The sequence below is a fragment of the Gobius niger genome, assembly GCF_951799975.1.
Source record: "Gobius niger genome assembly, chromosome: 19".
Lineage (NCBI taxonomy): Eukaryota > Metazoa > Chordata > Actinopteri > Gobiiformes > Gobiidae > Gobius > Gobius niger.
Genome location: NC_136870.1, coordinates 3,940,247 through 3,964,084, shown reverse-complemented (window position 1 = coordinate 3,964,084; position 23,838 = coordinate 3,940,247). Strand labels below are relative to the sequence as shown.

At 43.7% G+C, this 23,838-nt stretch overlaps 1 protein-coding gene across 1 annotated transcript in view; it reads right to left on the bottom strand.

Annotated features, from left to right (window-relative positions):
• Nucleotides 1-23,838, bottom strand: part of dnah9 (dynein, axonemal, heavy chain 9) — a gene marked incomplete at its 3' end in the record, with an annotated part of 755,285 nt that overhangs the window by 88,792 nt on the left and 642,655 nt on the right. The window contains exons 66-69 of the mRNA XM_079578063.1: nucleotides 23,290-23,460; nucleotides 20,814-20,936; nucleotides 10,821-11,014; nucleotides 3,828-3,976 (exon numbers count right to left, since the gene is read on the bottom strand). Coding sequence (XP_079434189.1) covers nucleotides 3,828-3,976; nucleotides 10,821-11,014; nucleotides 20,814-20,936; nucleotides 23,290-23,460 — 637 coding nt within the window. The remainder of the gene's footprint in view (nucleotides 1-3,827; nucleotides 3,977-10,820; nucleotides 11,015-20,813; nucleotides 20,937-23,289; nucleotides 23,461-23,838) is intronic.

Genomic DNA, 23,838 nt, shown 5'->3' with positions numbered 1-23,838 from the left:
CTTTACTGTGTAATTACCTGAACATGTGTAATTACTAATTTGTGTTTGTGATAGTAGACTATGTATGTAGCCCACTACTCTCTCCCCACATGAAACGTGAAGAAAGTAGTGAGCCCCGTGTCCAGAACGCCAACAGGGAAAGTTTGAGTGCACTATTTTGTTCTCTTTGGACATTCGGCACCACTATAACACGCTGTGACCACGGTGAAGTGCACTATAGGGAATAGTGTGGACATTCGGACACAGCCTAAGACTTTGTAGACTCACCACTCAATCTGCTGCTGATAACTGCCATGCTGTTGCTATGTTATGACAAAACATGCATAACCTCTATTATTACTTATTTAGTGTTAATGAAGGATGTTTATTTGTGAATGAATAATCATTTAAGTATAACATGACTCGATTGACAGCACCATCTCCTCAGTGACCATGCTATTTCCACCCTGCTACAACTGTGCTGTAAAATACATAACATCGGAGCTGATCATGCGTAAGTGCACTGAGAGCATCTACACTGAGAACATCTGCACTGAGAACATCTGCACTGAGAGCATCTGCACTGAGAGTATCTGTACTGAGAGAGTCTGTACTGAGAGGATCTGCACTGAGAACATCTGCACTGAGAGCATCTGCACTGAGAGCATCTGCACTGAGAGCATCTGCACTGAGAGCATCTGCACTGAGAACATCTGCACTGAGAGCATCTACGCTGAGAGCATCTGCACTGAGAGCATCTGCGCCGAGAGCATCTGCACTGAGAGCATCTGCACTGAGAGAATCTACGCTGAGAGCATCTACGCAGAGAGAATCTACGCTGAGAGCATCTAAGCTGAGAGCATCTACGCTGAGAGCATCTACGCTGAGAGCATCTACGCTGAGAGAATCTGCGCCGAGAGCATCTGCACTGAGAGAATCTACGCTGAGAGCATCTGCACTGAGAACATCTGCACTGAGAGCATCTGCACTGAGAGAATCTAAGCTGAGAGCATCTACGCTGAGAGAATCTACGCTGAGAGCATCTACGCTGAGAGCATCTACGCTGAGAGAATCTGCACTGAGAGCATCTGCGCCGAGAGCATCTGCACTGAGAGAATCTACGCTGAGAGCATCTGCACTGAGAACATCTGCACTGAGAGCATCTGCACTGAGAGAATCTACGCTGAGAGCATCTGCGCCGAGAGCATCTGCGCCGAGAGCATCTGCACTGAGAGCATCTGCGCAGAGAGCATCTGCACTGAGAGAATCTACGCTGAGAGCATCTGCACTGAGAGCTTCTGCACTGAGAGCATCTGCGGCGAGAGCATCTGCACTGAGAGCATCTGCACTGAGAGCATCTGCACTGAGAGCTTCTGCACTGAGAACATCTGCACTGAGAGCATCTACGCTGAGAGCATCTACGCCGAGAGCATCTGCGCCGAGAGCATCTGCGCCGAGAGCATCTGCACTGAGAGAATCTACGCTGAGAGCATCTGCACTGAGAGAATCTACGCTGAGAGCATCTACGCTGAGAGAATCTGCGCCGAGAGCATCTGCACTGAGAGAATCTACGCTGAGAGCATCTACGCTGAGAGCATCTGCACTGAGAGCATCTGCACTGAGAGAATCTACGCTGAGAGCATCTGCACTGAGAGCATCTGCACTGAGAGCATCTGCACTGAGAGAATCTACGCTGAGAGCATCTGCACTGAGAGCATCTGCACTGAGAGCATCTGCACTGAGAGAATCTACGCTGAGAGCATCTGCACTGAGAGCATCTGCACTGAGAGCATCTGCACTGAGAACATCTGCACTGAGAACATCTGCACTGAGAGCATCTGCACTGAGAGCATCTACAATGAGAGCATCTGCGCCGAGAGCATCTGCACCGAGAGCATCTGCACTGAGAGCATCTGCACTGAGAACATCTGCACTGAGAACATCTGCACTGAGAGCATCTGCACTGAGAGCATCTGCACTGAGAACATCTGCACTGAGAGCATCTGCACTGAGAACATCTGCACTGAGAGCATCTGCACCGAGAGCATCTGCACTGAGAGCATCTACACTGAGAGCATCTACACTGAGAGCATCTACACTGAGAGCATCTGCACTGAGAGCATCGCTGAGCGTCTGCAGAGTCCAGACCAATGGGGTGATTTCGTTTTCAGGAACACGCTCCTGTCCCTGGGAAGTCAGACAAAGGCGAGCACCGAGCCAGCAGAACTCGGTACAGACAGTCCGGAAATCTCTCTCTGCCTGTGAATATTTCATTAAGCTCAAAGACGGGAGGATTTGGCGCAGCAGTGTCCAGCTCTCGTCCTTTTGAATTGTTATTTCTATGTGAAAATCCAAAGGCCTGTGGTGGAGTTTTGGTGGATGCGATGCAGAGCAAGTGTAAAAGTCAGTGACATTTGCCGAGTGCTTGACCAAACAGAGCGTGGCGCGTCTCATATAGTGTGACCTTTGTGGTAATCCTTCATGGACTGGCTTCATATCAGCGTGCACAGCACTGTTCCTATACGCTAACTATCACAGGCATATCAGAGATGGAGCGGCTCTGACAACAAGCCGCTCGGCAGGGGCTATGTGGGGTGAAGGAAACGGGATCCAAGGGCGGGACGGGCGCTGCGCTGGTGCATATCAATGTGGTTCAGGTTTTAAAGCGGCGTTATTTCATCAACTCAAGCACTCTGGGTGAAATGACCTCTGCTGGAGACATTTCCAGAGACAAAAGGGAGAGTCTGGATGTCTTGTGCAGAAGGAGTTTATTGCCAGCAGTGTGTGACCTGGGACATGAACTCGCGGCATTGTACGAGTCTGACTATGCTTTCTCAGTGTTGTCCATCATACTGATAAACGAGTCCACACATGAAGTGTTACTCGTATGATTCAGCTCTTTTCGTGTAGACAATAGGCATAGTCCATGAGAAAACTTATTTACAGACACGTGTCTCCATTGCAAACTAAGGTTACTCTGCAGTTTAAGTGTTGACTGTTTTGCCTCTCATCCAGCTTTGGTCTCAAAAAGTTTAGGAACAGAGACCTGTGAAAAAGAGAATTTGGATGATTCTCAAAACGTCAGGCAACAAGGACAAAATGTCCAGTTGAATTTATCTAACTCTTTGAAAGAAAAGCCAAAACAAAACAGGCTTTTTGGTTAAAAACCCTAACCCTTTATTTGATACTGTTCAATTCACTTCTTGGATGAGAGGAGAAATGTCCAACAACAGACTACAAATGACAGCTTATGATCCTTTTGTGGGCCACGCCTGGGAACAACAGCTGATAAAAGACACACGTCAGGTGACGCCTCCAATGAAGGTGGCCATCACACCTCTGAAACAGGTCACAAAAAAAAATACTAAATCATTTATTGAAGCCAAAATTAATGTATGGACATGGCCCCGGATGAACAGGTCTCTATAAACTTCAACCACGATCATAAACAAAATAGTAGAAAACCTTGTGGGTACCGTAACATTTCTCTCAATACCAGTACTTTAACTATACTTGGTTTTCAATACCAATACCTTTTTACGATACCTATACTAAAATAGTTGTCATATAGAACCAGCAAACAGAACAACAATGTGTGGAAGATCTGCACATTTACAATTTGAGGTTGATCTCAAATGTCAAGAAATGATTAATATAGGGGAAATTGAAAGAAATAGAAGCAAAAAGAAAGCGTGTTTAACCCTGAAACAGGATGTTATATAGAGCCAGGCTTGAATGACTAGTGAGTTGAATGTGGTGTGTAAGTGCTCCTCTCATCAGAAGCTGAAGAAAGAGCTGAGGAGCCTCTGAGGGCATGTACAGACGAGTGTATGTAATGTCAGGCTAACCGTGCTTCTCCACGTCCTTGAGAGGGTCCACTCCGGGAGACAGGATGAAGAACATGGGCGTGGCCGGTCCAGACTCTTCAAAGGACACAGCGAAGTCCAGCGAGCGCCCACTCACGTACGCGCTGCCCAGCTTCTCCTCCGCAAAGTCCCTGCACAGGAAGGGCCATTTCAGCGCTCTTTCATCAGAAACTTGCAACAGGATGAATTCAAGTCGGAGAGATCGACATCATCCCGAGCAGGACGTTAAGGGACACACTTGTCCAGAGCGGCGCTGATGACCTTTTACACACACTCTCCTCTCTGTGAGCGTCTCTGGGGCAGGGGAATTTACATCACCCTGTGCTGATTCCCAACAATTGTGATCAAAATGTCAGATTGACGGCAGGGTTTAAAGGTCATGTGTCACTCATTGATGTAATCTGGTGATGAGAGTGTGACTGGGTGAGTGGTTGCTTGCTGTAAAGCGCTTTGAGTCAAATGTAGGTGGAAAAGCACTATATAAGTATAAGAAAAGCACTATATAAGCTCTATAAGTCACTGATGTATCTTTGCATCTGTCTATGAATCAAACTTCTCACAATAACAAAAGAGATACATCTTCAAAGTGATTTGGTTCATCGGGAAATGTTATCAGTGAATCGCAGGCCGCATCAAACTGAACTGTGATCTGTGTATCACCTATGAATGTCAACTTTATTTCTAAAGCACATTTACAACTTAATTATTAACAATGGAATAATGTGTATTAGTACTTTACAGGTACATAATGTAATAAGACATTTTAAGCCCTGACCTTTAGGGTTAGGGTCTTATGTCTTATTACATTATGTACCTGCAAAGTACTAAGTATCTGACCCTTAGGTACAAGTTATTACACATTGTTACAAAGCCAATTACATTGTACTTAATTTGGCAGGAACAATGTATCAAAGGTAGCATGACTGTGTCATGTGTTGGTCACGTGTTGTTCCAGTCAGTAACCAGGCAGCTGCATTATGAACCAACTGAACAACAAAGTCCTTATTGCAACACAGTCAGTGCTTCATTTATAAATGTGTAGTTTCAGGAACACTCTTATGTTATCGATATTATTATCTATTCTATTATTGATTGTATTATCTCAAATCTTTGCCGGATCCTCCAAAATGGTTCCTGGATCCTTCACCCTGAAAAGCTGAGAGATGGGGGAATGTGTTCATCCAAACGGGGGATCAAGTGAAGCACTGCAACATTTACCACAGGACTGCGATACCATAGAACTGTGCTGCCAGTAAATGTTCATTATGACAGCAGCACACACATTGATTGAAAAATGAGACATATCGATATGGTCAGAGGTGAGCGGTTCATGTAAGTCTATTTCCTCCTGCTTCCGCAGTATCCAGGGCCCAAGCGATTCAGTTACATGTTCAACCCCCCCAAGTCTTCCTGCATCTACAGTTGTGTCGGCCTCTTTGTTAGTATTTGCCTTGTTATGCATATGGTAGTTGAACTGATAAAGTCATATTCCTCTCATCTGAGGAGAGCGTGACTCGACCAGTTCTGCCTCTCCTCCACGTTCTCCCGTCGTGCAGCTCCTGTCCTTTATGAAGACCACTTTTCAGAATGACATTAAGTGGAGCATGCAGAACACCATGTGCCGGCAGAGCGGACCAGCGGGAGATGACACATAAATAACGGATCAGCATACAAAACGCCACTTTCATGTGCGGTCACCACGGGGTAATGGACATGCCTAATTCATCCCTCTTGTTATAAATACTATTCAGCACATTTCATTGTTGTTTCACAGGATTTGTTAACTTTAAATATGAATGGAAGGGCTGCTCTACTAGGAAGGAGACTTTTAATGACTTTGCGACATCATCACAAAGGCTTTGTTGCAGACGGACAAAAAAACGTCAAACAGATGTATACATGAATCATCGTAGTCAAGGTTACTTAAGTCTGCGCTCTCGCCTCACAGTCAGAAAGCTCTGTGGTGGATTTGTGGACCAGGTGGGGAGTTTAAGAATGAGTCACTCTGCAGTTTCAGTGCGGCTTCATGGGTTAAATAAATAAGTGTACATATTTTTCTCTCAGCTTTTAATGCTACTTACACAGATTTGACTGAATGAACACAATAAACATCATTTATCATTTGAAAAGAATGGTAATATAATTTATTACACTGTCATTGTTGAATATATATATAAAAAATAGCCTGTCTTTTGAACAGGAAATGAACAGATCCCAAAGATTCACAGCCGTAAACCCCATCATAGAGGGAACAATACTCTAAAATGATTCAAAGCTCCAAAAGGTTGAGTTAGCATAATGTGTGACCTCATCATTTGACAGTCCAATCCCTGAATCAGTAAGACTGTGCTAAAGCTAAACTGTGGGGAACAATGGGTCATTTGAATGTGATTACGCAGCAGGTGTGGGGGGTAAGTGGTGGCAGAAGCTTTACAAAAGCAGTGGGAGCATTATTAAACTGCTGCTCTGCTCAGGGAGAGATGTCTCCAATGTTTTATCCCTGTGCGCTCTTCCAATTACTGCCCAAGGACACGGCGGCCCGGGCGAGGAGGGGACTGCGGCTCAGAAGAAAGGGTTAGCAGGTGCTAGGCCGCTCAAGGCTGTGGGGAATTTTCATATACTCTGCAAAATGGGTATAAAGTCTGTCACTACACTGGAAGAGGCTTATCCATGCGGAATCATCACAGTCAAATCCACAACACAAACCAGGTGTATTTGGTAAATAAAGACTGCATTTATTTTGGAAGTTTAAGATTCCCTGTAGTAATAATACCTGTGGTTCCTCTTACTGCCCCCGGAATATGGCATCATACACACTGTACAATTGACACAATTGACCCGCCCTGAAGTCGTGGCAGTTTCTGATGCCCAGCTGCAGGCCACGAGGAGCAGAGAGCATCTAGGTGAGCCCTGATGCTCTCTGCGTTCAGCGCAGTGCAGCTTCTAAACATAATGCACTGTGTAAACTGCCCACTCACTTGTGTATTTGTGTCAGAGAAACACAAATAATACCAAGTTTTGATAGAAAATCCCTTCTAAAACCATGCTGTATGAGCCACACAACCCAACTAATTGTACATAACATTTGACTGGCTATTGTGTAAGGATGTATGCAAACAAAAATAAAAAGTCACTCAAAATTTACAAAATAAAGGCTTTGATGGCTAATGTAGGTAAAGAGAGACCATTCACCATAATAATAGTGCCGTGAAGAGGCAACTCAACTGTGAGAACCATACATATGTTCACAAACACATTTTTTTCTCACTGTCTGATATGAAACCAGTATTAACTTTTTTTTTTTTTTGTTGAATTTTAAAAATGATTCCTATTTGCTAAATGCCAGAAGACTGAGAGATGTTGTGTTACTTTTTACAAAACCAAAAGTTTACATTCATTTCATGAACATTTGGTAGCAGTGCCTTTAAACTGTATAACGTGGGTCAAACGGTTTGGTTTTCCTTCCACAAGCTTCTCACAATAGTTGGCAGAAATGTTGGTCCATTCTCCCAAACAGAACTGGTTGTAGGCCAACACACTTTCAACTGGGTTTGTGGTGACCACTTCAAAACATCGACTTTGATCTCCTTAAGCCACTTTGTAACCAGTTTGGCAGTTTGCTTTGTAAGCATGCACAGCACCCTGCAGACCATCACGTCTCCAGAGCCAACACGGATTTGCATAACTCTGCAGTGAAAATACAGTACAAAAAAAAAACTTGAACTTCTGCACATTTTGTCATATTTACAACCATAAACATAAATATTTGTACTTTTCACTGAAAGTTCACACTCAAGTAACAGACAACTGTGAAGTGAAAGCAAAATGATACATGATTCTGCTATTTTTCAAGGCAAGGCAAGGCAAGTTTATTTGTAGAGCACAATTCATACACAAGGCAATTCAAAGTGCTTCACAGTTGAAAACAAATAGAATCAATAAAAACATCAACATAAAATTAATCAATTACAGTAAAAGGCGAGAGTGCAGATAAAATACTTTCAGTCATATGCATTGGTAAAAAGAACTGTTTTCAGCCTGGATTTGAACATTGTCAGAGTTGAGGCCTGTCTCACATCCTCGTGAAGACTGTTCCAGATTTTAGCTGCATGAAACTGAAACGCAGCCTCACCGTGTTTATTATTGACTCTGGGAACCACCAGGAGGCCCCTCCCTGAAGTTCTCAGGGCCCGAGATGGTTCATACGGCTGTAACATGTCAGAGATGTACTTTGGAGCTAAACCATGAAAAGACTTGTACACGAGCAGAGCTGTTTTAAAGTCTATTCTCTGAGTGACAGGAAGCCAGTGCAGAGACCGGAGCACTGGACTAATATGGTCATATTTCCTGGTTCTTGTCAGGACTCGAGCAGCAGCGTTCTGGATGTACTGTAGCTGTCTGATAGCTCGTTTAGAGAGGCCAGTGAGTAGGCCGTTACAGTAGTCTAACCTGCTGGAGACAAATGCATGGATAAGTCTCTCTAAGTCTGGTTTTGACACTATTCCTCTGATCTTAGCAATGTTTTTCAGATGGTAAAAAGCTGCTGATGTTATTGCTTTGATGTGGCTGTTTAAGTTCAGGTCTGAGTCCATGATCACTCCTAGATTTCTAACCTGATTTTTTGGTTTTAGAGAGAGAGACTCAAGGTGACTGACAACACTTTGTCTTTGAGCCTGTGGGCCAAAAACAATGATCTCAGTTTTGTCTGAGTTTAGTTGGAGAAAGTTGTTTTGCATCCACAAACTGATCTGTTGGATGCAGTGACAGAGTGTATCTACAGGCCCATGTTCACCAGCCGTCAGTGACACGTAGATTTGAGTGTCATCTGCATAGTTGTGGTACGACACATTGTTGCTGTTTATTAGCTGACCCAATGGAAGCATGTACAAGTTGAATAAGAGGGGTCCCAAGATTGACCCCTGGGGGACTCCACAGGTCATGGCAATTTTGTCTGAGACACAGTTGCCAATTTCAACAAAGTACGTCCTGTCCTCGAGATAGGACTTAAACCAGTTTAGAGCAGTACCAGAGATTCCCACCCAGTTTTCTAGCCTGCTAAGTAAGATCCCGTGGTCCACTGTGTCAAAGGCAGCGCTCAGGTCCAGCAGAACTAAAACTGAGACCTTACCTGCGTTGGTGTTCATGCGGATATCATTTGTCATTTGTTTTTTCAAAACATAGAAAAGTGAGAAGTGGGGCTTGCATAAGTATTCATACAGCATTTTTCTGAGTGCATTAAATTGCCTTTATAACATTCCTAATGACGGCAGAATGTTAACCTAACCATTAAACAGAGGCCACCTGTGCGTAATCTACTCTCAGTATAATTACAGCTGCTCTGTGAGGGCCTCAGAGCTGTGTTCACTAAACAACATCATGAAGGTCAAGGAGCACCAGAGAGGTCAGGGATAAAGCTGTGGAGAAGTTTAAAGCAGCGTTAAGTTATACAAAGATTTCCCAAGATTTGAACATCTCACGTAGTACTCAAAATCTGGCACAAATCTGGCCTTCATGGACGAGTGGCAAGAAGAAGGCCATTATTGAAAGGAGGCCATACGAAATCCCGTTTGAAGTTCGCTAAAAGTCATATGTCATACACAGCTCCATGTGGAAGATATGAGAACATATATGAATGTGTCTGACCTGCTGTTATTGCAGCAAAAGGGGTTCCACATTTTTTGGGAAAAATAACAGAATCATGTATCATTTTCTTTCACTTCACAGTTGTCTGTTACTTGTGTGTGAACTTTCAGTAAAAAAAAATCAAAATCAAATCTTCATGTTTATGGTTGTAAACATGACAAAATGTGCAAAAGTTCAAGGTGTATCAGTACTTTCGAGAGGCACTGTAACTGAGCGAGGAAACTGGATTTTAACACAATAGTGAACGAGTTTGCTGAGCAGAAGGCACGCAAAGGTTACATCAGACGGGTGAGTGAAAGTTTTTTTTTCTCGCTTGTGGCCGCTTTGGTTTTTGATGAGGCCATTGTTGTGCTGTAAGCTAACATGGTGTGTTCAGTGGGTTGGATTTGTTTGTGTTTTGTTTTTGTCGTCAGCTGTGTGTGCAGGTTACGGATAATAGTCATTGTCCATGGCACTAATGACCGTGTGTGTGTGTTCTTCTTTCCCTCTGGTCACATGCGTGTGTGTTGGGATAATGTTGCTAGTTGTGATTGTGTTGCTAGTTGCTGTAGAGGTAGGCTCTATGGGAAGTGGATTTATGCAAGAGATATTTATATATTACCTGCTTGCAAACCTTTTTTTTCTTCTTTAAAGGCACATTTTTCTTGCTTTTCTCTGAAGCTGTATGGTTTATTTAAATGAGATGTAAATGAGCCCTATTGTTAATCCAAGCAGCAAAGAGAGGTGAGAACAGCCCAAAAGTTAAGAGGCCATTTTATCCCCTTTGACATTTTTTGAGTTCCTAAATTCAAATTGCCACATCTTTTCCAAATATTATGAAATTGCTGGAAACTTTGGAGACGACACTCATGCATTGTAAACACGCCACACCGGATTGCAGCCTTGGGCTAATTTCCATCCGTTGTCCCACACTCGCACTCTAAAACACACTCTCATTCATCCTGTCCAATTGTACAGGTTTTTAGTGGTAGGAGAAACCGGAGTACCCGAAGGAAACCTATGGGGAGAACATGCAAACTCCACACAGAAAGGCCCCATCCCTGGTGAGAATCGAACCCGGGACCGTCTCGCTGTGAAGCAAGAGCGCTAACTGCTGCGTTAATGTGCCGCCCAAACCCTAGCAAAGCAGTGGTAGCTGTTTCGCTGGGGTTTGACTCTTGGCTGTGATCGGCTACAGCAAATATCCCCCAAGTGTCCATCCTCTTCCCAATGACTGAAACCAGAGCCTTTCAGACCGAGTTCAATCATTTCAAACTGGCTTTGGGCAGTTTACCATAAATCAAGCTTGGGAATAAATCTTTTGTTAATAAATCTGTTTTGTGTTGGTGGTACCTGACAGCGTAGGTCATGCGGTCGGGCCTCAGCGCTCTCATCATACACAGCCTCTGCAGGGACGTCTTGTTCTTCCACTCCTGGGGGAACTTCTCCTTCTCCGGACACTCCGACTCCACAAACTTCCTCCAGCGCTTGGCTGAGCCCTCGATGTCTCTGTCCAGGTTCCTGAACTCGTCCATGGCGCACAAGGACTGGCCACAAGGAAAACACAACCGCAGCACATTAAAAAAGCGCTCCCGATTCATAAACATTTTTACAATACGCAACAAAGGAAATGACTGTGCTTGCAGAAGTCTGACGGATAAATAAAAGCTACAAAAGCCGACAGAAGTGCTTATCTGTCTAATATAAATAATCTTTATTCCACAAAGTGCTGAGTAGACAGGATGTGGGCGCGCGGGAGGGAGCAGTAGGAGCTCGTTTGAACTTCCCTGACAGACACACCATCACCGCAGCGGAAAACAGAGCATGCACGTTCACTCAGCTCTTCTTTTGCAAACACTTCTGTGAAAGGCGGGGTCTTTTTAGAGTTCTTTGAAAGGCGGGGTCTTTTCAGAGTTCTTTTAAAAGAGGGGTCTATTTAGAGTTCTATGAAAGGATGGGTCTTTTTAGAGTTCTTTGGAAGGCGGTAAAACAAATATAGTAAAAATCTCCAAATCTACCGTTCCAAATTATTATGCAACTCAAAGTTTAGATACATTTAAAAGGTTTTAATTAACTGAAAATTGTCATTTGTTGAATTTGCAGCATTAGGAGGTCATATTTACTGAAATCAAATGCTATTTCAAACAAAAAACATTGATGTCAGGGGAGGAGGGGGTCCACATCATGAGTTTCTCTCCTTTTACGCCCATAGCAGCCAGTGATGCAGAGGTATTCTTTACAGCAGGACATGGTGCGTTGTCATGCATGAAGATGATCTTGTTACCATAGAAGACAGTGGTCAGTCAGAAACTGACCACTCATATTTTTCAAAGGTCATTTTCACACCTTCAGGGAACCTAAAGTGGCCGACCAGCTCTCTCACCATGATTCTGGCCCAAAACCTGACTCCGCCCCCTCCTTGCTGACGTCACAGCCTTGTTGGGACATGGTGGCCATTCACCAACCATCCACTACTCCATCCATCTGACCATCCAGGGTTACACGGCCTCATCAGTGAACTTTTTCTTTCCCATATTGCTTGAAAATGGTGGTCTGCTTTATAATGTGGAATGTCCTTTTTCAGTATTTGTTTTACCTTAACCGGACTTACCTGACAACTAATCATCCCAGGCGTCTGAGATTGATGTCAGTGATTGTTTTATCTTTATGGCACTGAAATACAATTTGCATAATTATTTGGAACATGGTGTACAGTTTATATATGTATTTATTTTACTGTAATGCAGCATTAGTGCTCACCATCCATTCACTTTTTTCATAGACGTTTTACAGATATTGTAACTAAGTGATTCTCTATTTACATTTGATTTAAAGCCTTGAAGACTTGAACTGGTCCTGGTCCCACACTAGCATAAGCACCGATGGCCTCATGAGGGCCTTCTCAGTGAAGAACGTCTGCATATGCCACTGAATTCCCCCGTCACCAAAACCTGCGTTGTTAGGTCATGATTCCTTCAATGGATGACGACTACCCTCCGCACAAGAGGACACATCCAGATGGGTGGCCAGAAAACTTGTTTTACTCAGATTGTCTTTTGAAAGTCCTCTCAGCTTATCTGATCCTAACCAACCTTAGCTTGCAAAAGTTGTAAAAATATGTTTAAATTGTATTCTTTGGAAAAACATCCATCTATCTTTCTACGCTGGGTGCTCAATCTATGTGTAAATGCACAAGGTGAATCGACCTGGACGCTGATGCATCGGCAGCACTTTGCAATATGGAGAAATACCCTGAGACGGCAACAACAGCCCTGGAAATCAAAGCCGGTGTCTGAGAAAGTGGTGCGCACTGCATAAAAGTTTGAGCTACATTTAACAGGCTTTAGAGTTTGGTGCGGTGTGTTTTGCCCGTGCCCAGCTGGAGGGGAACACTTAAACGCAGCATTGATTTGTGAGGAATGGCCGAAGGAGACGAGCAGCTCAGGCTGGATAATTACCTCTGCGGGCTGAGTCTGCTGAGCTCCTGGGAGGGCAGGACAGAGGCTCTCCAGGGGTCCAGCTCGGCTAATGCTGCATCATCAATGAGCAGCAATACCACAGACCTATTCAAACTGCTATGACTAAACTATCAGGCTGGCCCTGCCACCAGCTTTTCACAACTTCTAAAAGTCAAACCAAATCAAGTGCTGGGTTGAGATAACATTAATACTCATGGGACGACTATGGTATCTGTGTGATCCTGTGAACATCCTGGATAAAAGCCTGGCGAGAGGTCCTTGGGCAGCACAGTGTCCTGACAGGTCACCCTGAGGCACTGTTTGAAGGATGGAACAAATACTGCAGGGTTCTGTGCACGACCGACCAACTGACTGGTGGTGGTCAGAGCGGTCACTTCACATTGATCCATTTTTATTGAAAAATTTCAATTGTTAGTTCATTTCTAACTTTCCTAATGCCTTTGAAACATCCCATTTTCTCCACAGGGATGTTTTAGAAGAACATTTCACAACTGTCAGTGAGAAACACTGCACTAGCACTAATTAGGACTTGATCAGGAACAGGAGCTGGGATTTTATTTTTCAAACTGGTTTTAGCCATGGGATCTGGCAACCTGTGGGGCTCATTCTACTTTGTGATTGGATTATTGTGTGGAGAACCAAATAACAAAAACAAAACATATATAAAAAACGTCTTCCTCACCCATCGGTCTTTCTTTTTCCTCCTCCAGTTTGGGGGTATCTGGGGGGGTGAGGGATGGATGGAGCGTGAGATCGACAGACGAATCGGTGCGGCGTCAGCAGTGATGCGGTCGCTGTATCGGACTGTTGTATCGGACAAGCTCCTGAGCTTGGAGGTAAAAGAGACCGCCCGCGGAGGGTGAGGAAGGTTTTTTTTATTTTTATTTTTATTTTTTATTATAAAATAAATATATAAATATATAATATAAATGTTATTATAAAAAAATGTATTCATGCCTTTGTTTCTTCAGAACGATACACTGTAATCCGCTGTTGGCTGTCTGCACAGACAGTTCCTTACTTCTCTCCATTGGCTCCTGGGAGGCACTTATTCCTTGAGCCTTAAATGGAACGGCTCCTACACCTTAGAGACCGTGGTGCCTAGGGTTCATAAAAGTTGACTTGACGGAAGGGCCTTCAGCCTCCTGTGGACTGCCCCAGACACTATAGAGATAGAGAAGCTAACACACATTTAATATCTGTGCTTAGGATTTGCAGTTTTCATTGTTTTCACTTTTAAAAGTATGATGTGCTTGATCAAGTTCAGTGCTTTGAGACTCACTGAGCGTGTGAAAAGCGCTTTACAAACAAATATTGATTGATTGTTTAAAAATAAGAGCCCTGAATCTTTTCTCCATTGCCTTTTTTTTAATTTTCTTTTATTGACCTTTATTTAACCAGGATAGTATCTATTGTACATGTTTTTAGTGGTAGGGGAAACCTATGCAAACACGGGGAGAACATGCAAACTCCACACAGAAAGGCCCCGTCCAGATGGGAATCGAACCCGGGACCTTCTTGCTGTGAGGCGTGCGCCACCGTGCCGCCCACGGGGGCGCAGCATTGGATCAAAAATGTCTGCGTTCTTAAATAAACAAACCAATCGCTGGTAGGGATGTAGCAATATTGACAATATCGCAATATCACGATATCGCGGTAGTAAAAGTGCCTCAGTATCGCTGCGGTCGTGCTACGGTGTTAAAAAGAGCAGGTATCCGTCAGAAAACAAAAAGAATAAGCCGCTCCCACACAATGACGCATTGTAAACTACATAGACCATGACCCTTTGCGCTGCGTCACCACAACAACCGTTGTTGAGCCAATAGGAGAGCTCACTGCATGCTGTTCACACACGGCGTGAGCATGAAAACACCATCCAAGTTGAGATCGTGCCCCTTAAGTCAGGAGAGGGTGGACAGACAACGAGCCATCTGCAAGAGCCTCTCTACAATATCACAGTAAACATCGTACCGTGAGATCAATATCGATATCATATTGTAAAGTGAGTTTTTGATATTGTTACATCCTTAAAGGGATTTTTCATGATTTTTGACATAGGGCCTCATTTCCTAGTTATCCAGAGTGTTGCTGATTTCTGGATTTTTAAATTTTTTGTTATTCATGCAGTTCTTATATTTGAATAGCTTAGTGGCGCAATGCTAGTGCAAGTCTATGGTATCAGCTAGCCTGCATTAAAAAACAGTCTGACCCACTCCACAGAGCACCTGAGGCAAATCACTTATAACGCCAGGCTAAAACATTTAAATATCTGTGTTAATAGAATCATTATAACTGTTTTGCATTTATATTTGAGCAGCATCAGCTTCGTGGTTGTAAGCTACACAGTGATCTGCTAGAAAATAATCCCTCAAAATGCGGTAATTCATGTCAGTAATATTCCAAAAATTATTCTATGGACACAGACCTTTACATGGTTAGCCTGGCGTTGTAAGTGATTTGCCTCAGGTGCTCTGTGGAGCGGGTCAGACTGTTTTTAATGCAGGCTAGCTGATACCATAGAAATGTGCTAGCCTAGCGCCTCTTAGCTCTTCAAATATAAGGACTGCATGAATTGCAAAAAAGAAAATATCTCCAGAAATCAACAACACTCTGGATAACAAGGAAATCAGGCCCCACGTCAACAATCCTGCAATATCCCTTTAATCGCTGGTAGGAACAGGACGGCGTGCTCTACAAAGCCAACCCAGCGCGGCCTTAGGTGTGCTGCTGTTTGAGTTGTTCAGATGTTTGGTAAACAGCAGCAGCAGCAGCAGTGGGAGAGTCCACAGAGGTCAGCTTTAGTTCACTCTGGAGGAGGACTCTGAAACATTCATGAGTGTGTCCCAGAGCACAAACAGCTGCTGTGACAGAGATACTGCCTCACGTCCTCACCAACACTTTCAACACTGACAGAGGAACACCAGCCCAGCTCCAGGTGTGTTTACAGACGCCTGAGCTCCCTGTTAGGACTGTACTGCACTTACCAAAATATTTGGATGGTGACATAGTGAACCTGCTTATTCCCCTCCCTTTATAAAGACACAACCCAGCCTCTTGAGTGTAGCCAATGCTGAGGGCATGAGCAAGGGAGGCTCAGAAAAGAGAGGGATTAGCTTGAGCAAGCACATTCTGAGAAAAAAACTAAAACAGCACTGGGTCACTAGAGTCACTCTACAGGAGTGATAGTCTATGCATCTTTACAAATGGAATGGATTGTTAATACCGTGTTTTCCGTACTATACGTCGGAGTATAAGACGCACTAGTCAAACATTGCCTAATGAAGAAAAGACAATAAGCTGAATAGGCGTACGGTATGCTAACGTAACACATTGATGTTTAGCTACATGAAGCATAAACAATGAACTAAATATGTGTCTGGTGTGTTAACGTCACATAAACAGTTCAGATAACTATAGCATAAAGAACAAACTCTCAAAAACCCAAATCAATCGCCTTGGCAACTCCCTGGGCACGGAGATGTAACTGCAGCGTTGACAAGCCTCTCCCAGCAGCATGTTTTTAAGCTCTCATCTGTGAACTCGTTCCTCTAGCTGTGGCCATCGAGCTTTTAGCCCGTGATTGTTTTGTTTACTTCAGTGCAGTAACCTCCGCTCTCTCACTCACTGCAAACTTTCTTTCTGCTGCTCGATGACCCTGCAGCGCCCTCTAGCGGCATGTGAAAGTATACATTTAAATTTAAAAAAAGGGAAAAAATCTCTGAATAAGTTGGAAGATTTTTTGCTGACCTCTGATAACCAGTTTGTCTTTAAACCCAAACATGGAACCGACATGTGCATTTTTGCTTTGAAAGAATTCTTGCATTTGTACAATAGACACAATACAACAGTTATTTGTATGTGTTTTTTTGATGCCTCAAAGGCATTGGACTATGTAAATCATGAACATCAGTGTGTAAAATGGGGAAATTGCTTATCTGCATCTGTGTGTGTGTCCAATGGAGTTAGATAGGGCAGCATTTTGTCTCCATTTTTATTTATGGTCTATATGGACGACTTGTCAAGGATTTTAAAATATTGTGGAACAATACCATTAACCACCTAATGTACGCTGTCCATATAGTGCTGTGTTTTAAGACCTGTTGCATGTGTGGAACAGACTTTGATCTCAAATACAACTCAAAGAAAAGCCCGGAGCAGAGAGGACTCCAAACTGACATTCTCTTCTTTATCAGGCTATTGCCATCAGGGTCACTGATGAATGTAAATATTTGGGGAACTATGTGACTGCAGACTTGTCTGATGACAGAGACATTTACAGACAGTGTCGCTCTATGGACAGGCCAACATGCTGATCCACAGGTTTGGAAGAGAGAGTCAGAGTCTTTCAGGCGTCTTGCACTCTCAAGTATACTGCCTTCCTGTGGAGGCGCTACAAAAAGAGTAGCATGCAAAAGCTAACTGTAGCGTATAATGATGCCATGCGGATGCTACTGAGGGCCCCACACCGGAGCAGTGCAAGCCAAATGTTTGTATATGTGGGTGGGCCAAACTGCCCTGCTGTGCTGCTCAAAAGTGTCTCATGGTGTGACAGTGACCTAGGGCGTGTGCACCCGTGTAAAAGGTGTGAGGAGGAGTGTGACATATTCTGACGTCTTTTCATTTGAAAGATTTCAAAATGAAAAAAGAAACTAATGATAAAAACAATCATCCCCCAGGGCACATAGCAAGTGCCAAACTAAAACTCAGAGAGATGTTCCTGATTTAATGCGAAATTCTTTCTGAGAGAGTGAGCGCTGCATGAGTTGCATCATGGAATGAAAGAGCACACCAGGCCCAGGGAGCTTAATATTTCCAGACAGAGTGAAGTAGCTCTCCCTGGATGGGCAGTGACGGCACAGACAGTGGAGACAGTGGAGAGACACAGAGGCTCAGAGGACTGCCTCCACCCCCCACACCCACATGGACTTCTGTTTGTAGAGCACTAGAGCTGCTGATTCTGTCACGGAGAGAGCCTTTCATGTGGAGTGACACGAGCATCATCACAGTTACCCGTCTGACAGCAGAGTCAAGCAACATTTACTCTCATGGTGTGTCCGACGCTTTGAGCACAGGGGGCGTCTGATTTACATGCTCAGCTTTTGGTGGACGTGTGCATAGGCGTGTCTAGAGAGACCACAGTGCAGTTGGAGCAGCAGTGTCCAGAGCAGCAGATGCTAGAGTTGGAAAAGCTGAACTTATGCACATATGAACCAATCTGGGCAACCATGTTTTCATGTTAGTTAAAGGTGTAGGGAACTTATCTAATGAATATGCCATTGTTTTATATTGAGGAAATAAAAGTAGAATGTTTACAGAAGAGGCTAATGTTTTAAGATAAGCACTGTCTGTCACATAAATGACCAATCGTCAACATAAAACAAGTGTAGTTTGATATTATATTACCTGAGCACAAGACCCCGACACAGACAGAGCACTGTCCTGGGCTCCATGTAAGGAAGAGTGCAGTGAGCAACAACCATCGGAGGTGTTTGTTGAAGGATCATGTAATTATGTAAGACAAGTGTCTTGTGATATAACTCAGCTAAATGCACTAGCAAGCTGAGCTGCACAGATGGGAGTATTTTTCAAAACTCCCTATAATTATGATACTTTATTATGATCTGACTAGAAATAGGTTCTGCAACATAAACAAAGTGAAATGTTTTACTAACAATTTTAAGTAATGCAAATTCTATGTTTTCTAAATCCCCTCCCTTTGCTGATTTCATTGACTAATCAGAGTCCCTGGTGCCAAACTTTGACCAATAAGACGAGCTTTCCTGTGAACCGGCCTGTCAGGTCCAATCAGAAGCTAGATCACTGACATTTCTTCCTCTTCTTTTGTAAACTAGGCGTGTCTTTCAGGTTAAATGAGGATGGGAGGAGGCTGACTTAACTATCACTTTAATTCAAAGTGACACCATGCAATACCACCTTTATTTATGACGCACTTGTGCAGTTGGTCAGAATGTCGTACACAATAATTGAAAGCAGTTTGAAAACTACTTTCATACAGTACCCATTGTTCAGATCAAACTCTTCCGCTGTATTCATACATAAACCGGTGGTGTGAGATATATCTGAGGCAGACTGTTGGCGATATTGAGCCAATGACCTTCAACCACCTCCAAAAACACCCTGAACACATTCAATTATCAGTCCCACTGAAGCAACAACAGGAGTCTATGAAGATGACATTCTGTACACAGCATTAGGTTGACAAAGTGCTGAAAAGAGGCTTTTATATGTTCTGTCATTAAGTTGCTGTGTAAAGCACAAAATATCTAAACTGAAATCCAATGAAATCACTTGCTTTTGCCTCCTACAACAGAAAGGATTAAATATGCATTTCCTCTTTGCTGCACATTATTCGAACTGTCTGGGTCCAAACCCTGAGGCAAATGTGTGCACTACATATTATTATCTGGCTTTTTATAATCAGCTGAAAAATGGCTACATTCCTATTGACTCGTCATACATAATTAGGAAATACTTTTTTTTATTCATTACTTACACATTTCAATACCCCCATGTATTGGGCATCAAGTGAAAGTCTTTAGTTGGCACAGCAAATATTCCTTTTCTAGTACAAACACTGCATGGTTCACTGAGCTTAAATACCCCCGTCCTAAACACTTTCAAAGATCTACACTGATACATGAACCCACAAAACATTGCAAGATTCTGTCACAATAGAGCAATAGTCTAAATATCGCAGCAAAGCGGCGATAATCGGCCCTCGCCGTCCGCCCTGCCCAAGGCAAGGGGGCGCTTTGCGCCCTTTTGTCTCCCTCAATCTAAAATGACGGTATTGCTACTGCCTTTGTGTTTGTTTTTTAACTTTTTTCCCTAGGATCTTAGTTTTAGGATTTTTGGACAAAGTATTGGTATCTGTTTTAGGTTTTTTAGGTTTTTTGACAATGCTGAGCACTGCTCAGGATAATTTTGGTTGACATTATACAGAGAAAAATTTGTGTGAATTTGTATCACACTATATCTGCAAACTGAAACATATCAAAACATATCATAACTGATCTTAAAAGAAAAAGTGCTGCTAATTTGAAGCCTGAACGTTCCAAATGAGCTCATTTTTGTGCTCAGGCTCATGTTTACGCCCAAAGCTTTATGAGATTTAGGAGATTTGTTCTTCGTTCACTCCACACACATTGATGCTAAGCTACAGTGTGTGAAGCCACAGTTTCCCCTGGGGCAGACTAACTGAAGTGCGACTGTACACATCTGGTCCAATGGTCCATCACGCTCTGACCACCAGCAGTCATTCACTCACACACATCATTCATCCTGGGCTATTGTAGGGCTGGGTGATTCTCTCTTTCGTTTTTTAACACAGTATGGACGATTTGAATCGATTTCACTGGAAATCAATTTAAAAGGGTCTGCTGATCTTTCATATGAAGAAAAATGCTCAGTCCAGCCCATTTGTATTTAGATTCATTACACAATTATTTAACATAAATGCCTTATCTGCTCTTTAAAGCAAGAAAGACTGTTTACAGTGGGATAAAAATCCAAATTATTTCAGATCACTCAAAAATATGCTAGCTGTCAAAATTTCACTACATTTCTGTGAAGGAGGGTCAACATTGTTGATTTATTTCTTCAATAAATAACAAACAAAGGCGATACACAAGTGGGATATGCTCCCTACAGATTATATGAACATAGCCCTTTAACACTTTGGAAACACACTCACATGGTGTAGCCTCTGAGCCTTTAGCACAAATAATCACCTTCAGTTCAAACCTTTCAGCTGGATTTGGATTTGTATGTGCACTTTGAGAACAAGAGTTGTGGTGAGGAGAAGGCTGTGTTTTTGTTGCTGTCCTGGTCGTGTGTGGGGGAGTACCTTAATGCCTCCCCAGGAGTGGTGGGACAGGAAGTCCACAGGAGATGTCAGGCCTGGCTGTACCGGGTACCTGAGGAGGAAGTCTAGCTCCAGAGGACTGATCTCTTTATTCATCAGGAGGATCTGTGGACAAACAAGTGTCACATGACATATCACAAAGCACCTCCTCTCTGCACGGTTAGACACCCCAACCAACCCGGGCCAGACAGAGCAGGCAGAACGGGGAGTTTGAGGACATCAGAGAAATGTGGGTTTATTAAAGGCACTCTACCTGATTTTTGTTCTAGTAATGGAACAAAATGAGTTTGTCCTCTTTTAGTATATTGTAAACTTACACAATTGCAAATATACACTATGCATCTAATTATAAAGTATCAATCTCTTCAACTCGCAGCCTGGTAATCTAGAATTTCTGTGACTGTGATGCTGAAAAATTACCCTGAAAGTTATGAAACGTGCCAATAAACTTGCCCCATGAAGAATTGGGATGCTACAAATAAAAAAGTTAGGAATGGGTTTGGACCACAACTAACATTTGTTATAGTGGCGTCTTCTCTCTTTCTTTATTATAACAAAACAGGGAAAGGGCCTTCAAAGTCATGCTTTTTATATATGTATGTTCTCAGTACATTTTGCAAGTCAAAGACGTCTCCATAGCCCAGGCATCTTAGTGTAATATGTGGTTTATAAACCCTGCTCTTTCATTTCGGGTCCTAGAGAACAAAGCGGAATGATCATATTTGACAATTATTTTATTAATAACCCCTTGAAATGAACGATCACATTTTCAAGGGGATCCTCATAACCTCTCATAACCCTGTATAAGTGTGTCTTACCTGGATCATGGATAAACTGTAACAAAAGTGGTCAGCCCCACTCTTTGCGGACACTTTGTGCTACAGCAGCAGAAAGCTCCACTGGCCCAGAAAATATTTTTCTATAGAGCACCATGTAGAAACAAACTGCTCATGTTCCATTAACCCGGCACATACAGGGGATTTGGTGGTGAATATTATCCATTTCAAACTTTGTCGTACTTGAACAGTACCTGGAAGGCGAGCTGTGCCGTGTATGTGAGTTTGTCGTACTCGAACAGTACCTGGAAGGCGAGCTGAGCCGTGTAGGTGAGTTTGTCGTACACGAACAGTACCTGGAAGACGAGCTGAGCCGGGTAGGTGAGTTTGTCGTACTCGAACAGTACCTGGAAGACGAGCTGAGCCGGGTAGGTGAGTTTGTCGTACTTGAACAGTACCTGGAAGACGAGCTGAGCCGTGTATGTGAGTTTGTCGTACTCGAACAGTACCTGGAAGGCGAGCTGAGCTGTGTATGTGAGTTTGTCGTACTCGAACAGTACCTGGAAGGCGAGCTGAGCCGTGTATGTGAGTTTGTCGTACTCGAACAGTACCTGGAAGGCGAGCTGAGCCGTGTATGTGAGTTTGTCGTACTCGAACAGTACCTGGAAGGCGAGCTGAGCCGTGTATGTGAGTTTGTCGTACTTGAACAGTACCTGGAAGGCGAGCTGAGCCGTGTATGTGAGTTTGTCGTACTCGAACAGTACCTGGAAGGCGAGCTGAGCCGTGTAGGTGAGTTTGTCGTACTCGAACAGTACCTGGAAGGCGAGCTGAGCCGTGTATGTGAGTTTGTCGTACTCGAACAGTACCTGGAAGGCGAGCTGAGCCGTGTATGTGAGTTTGTCGTACTCGAACAGTACCTGGAAGGCGAGCTGAGCCGTGTATGTGAGTTTGTCGTACTTGATCAGTACCTGGAAGGCGAGCTGAGCTGTGTAGGTGAGTTTGTCGTACTCGAACAGTACCTGGAAGGCGAGCTGAGCCGTGTAGGTGAGTTTGTCGTACACGAACAGTACCTGGAAGGCGAGCTGAGCTGTGTATGTGAGTTTGTCGTACTCGAACAGTACCTGGAAGGCGAGCTGAGCCGTGTATGTGAGTTTGTCGTACTCGAACAGTACCTGGAAGGCGAGCTGAGCTGTGTAGGTGAGTTTGTCGTACTCGAACAGTACCTGGAAGGCGAGCTGAGCCGTGTAGGTGAGTTTGTCGTACACGAACAGTACCTGGAAGGCGAGCTGAGCTGTGTATGTGAGTTTGTCGTACTCGAACAGTACCTGGAAGGCGAGCTGAGCCGTGTAGGTGAGTTTGTCGTACTCGAACAGTACCTGGAAGGCGAGCTGAGCCGTGTAGGTGAGTTTGTCGTACTCGAACAGTACCTGGAAGGCGAGCTGAGCCGTGTATGTGAGTTTGTCATACTCGAACAGTACCTGGAAGGCGAGCTGAGCCGTGTAGGTGAGTTTGTCGTACTCGAACAGTACCTGGAAGGCGAGCTGAGCCGTGTAGGTGAGTTTGTCGTACTCGAACAGTATCTGGAAGGCGAGCTGAGCCGTGTAGGTGAGTTTGTCGTACTCGAACAGTACCTGGAAGGCGAGCTGAGCCGTGTAGGTGAGTTTGTCGTACTCGAACAGTACCTGGAAGGCGAGCTGAGCCGTGTAGGTGAGTTTGTCGTACTCGAACAGCCCTCTGGTGGTGTACTGAAAGACAGACCAGGTGATGCTGCTGATCAGGTTGGACACACGCTGCTTCAGAGCCTCGTCAGGGGGTGCCCGCTCCACTGCCTTCTGGAAGACCACACTGAAGGCCTGGGGACACAAAGGTCTGCAGTCAATTCCAATCACTCATCATACAACAACTAATTAAATCGACTTTTCATCAACCATATCAAAACAAACGTTTTGAGCTTTTGGCCAGGAAATAGCATTTTTCTTTGTATTTCACTCCTTTCATGCAGCTTTGAGTTGTTAAATGTGGCCGTTACTTCTTCAACTGCCAAAGTACATTCATTACAACACCATTGGTTTGTTAGCATGCTGTTGCACAAAAGGGAAATCTTGTTTTCTATTTTATTCCCCAATCTGTGCTCCAAGTCAATTCAAAATCTTTTGGACTTTCATCATTGTTCTAATTTAGTGTGTGTAGATCTGGTTTGGTCTTCCTTTAAAGGGACTATAAGGGGACTA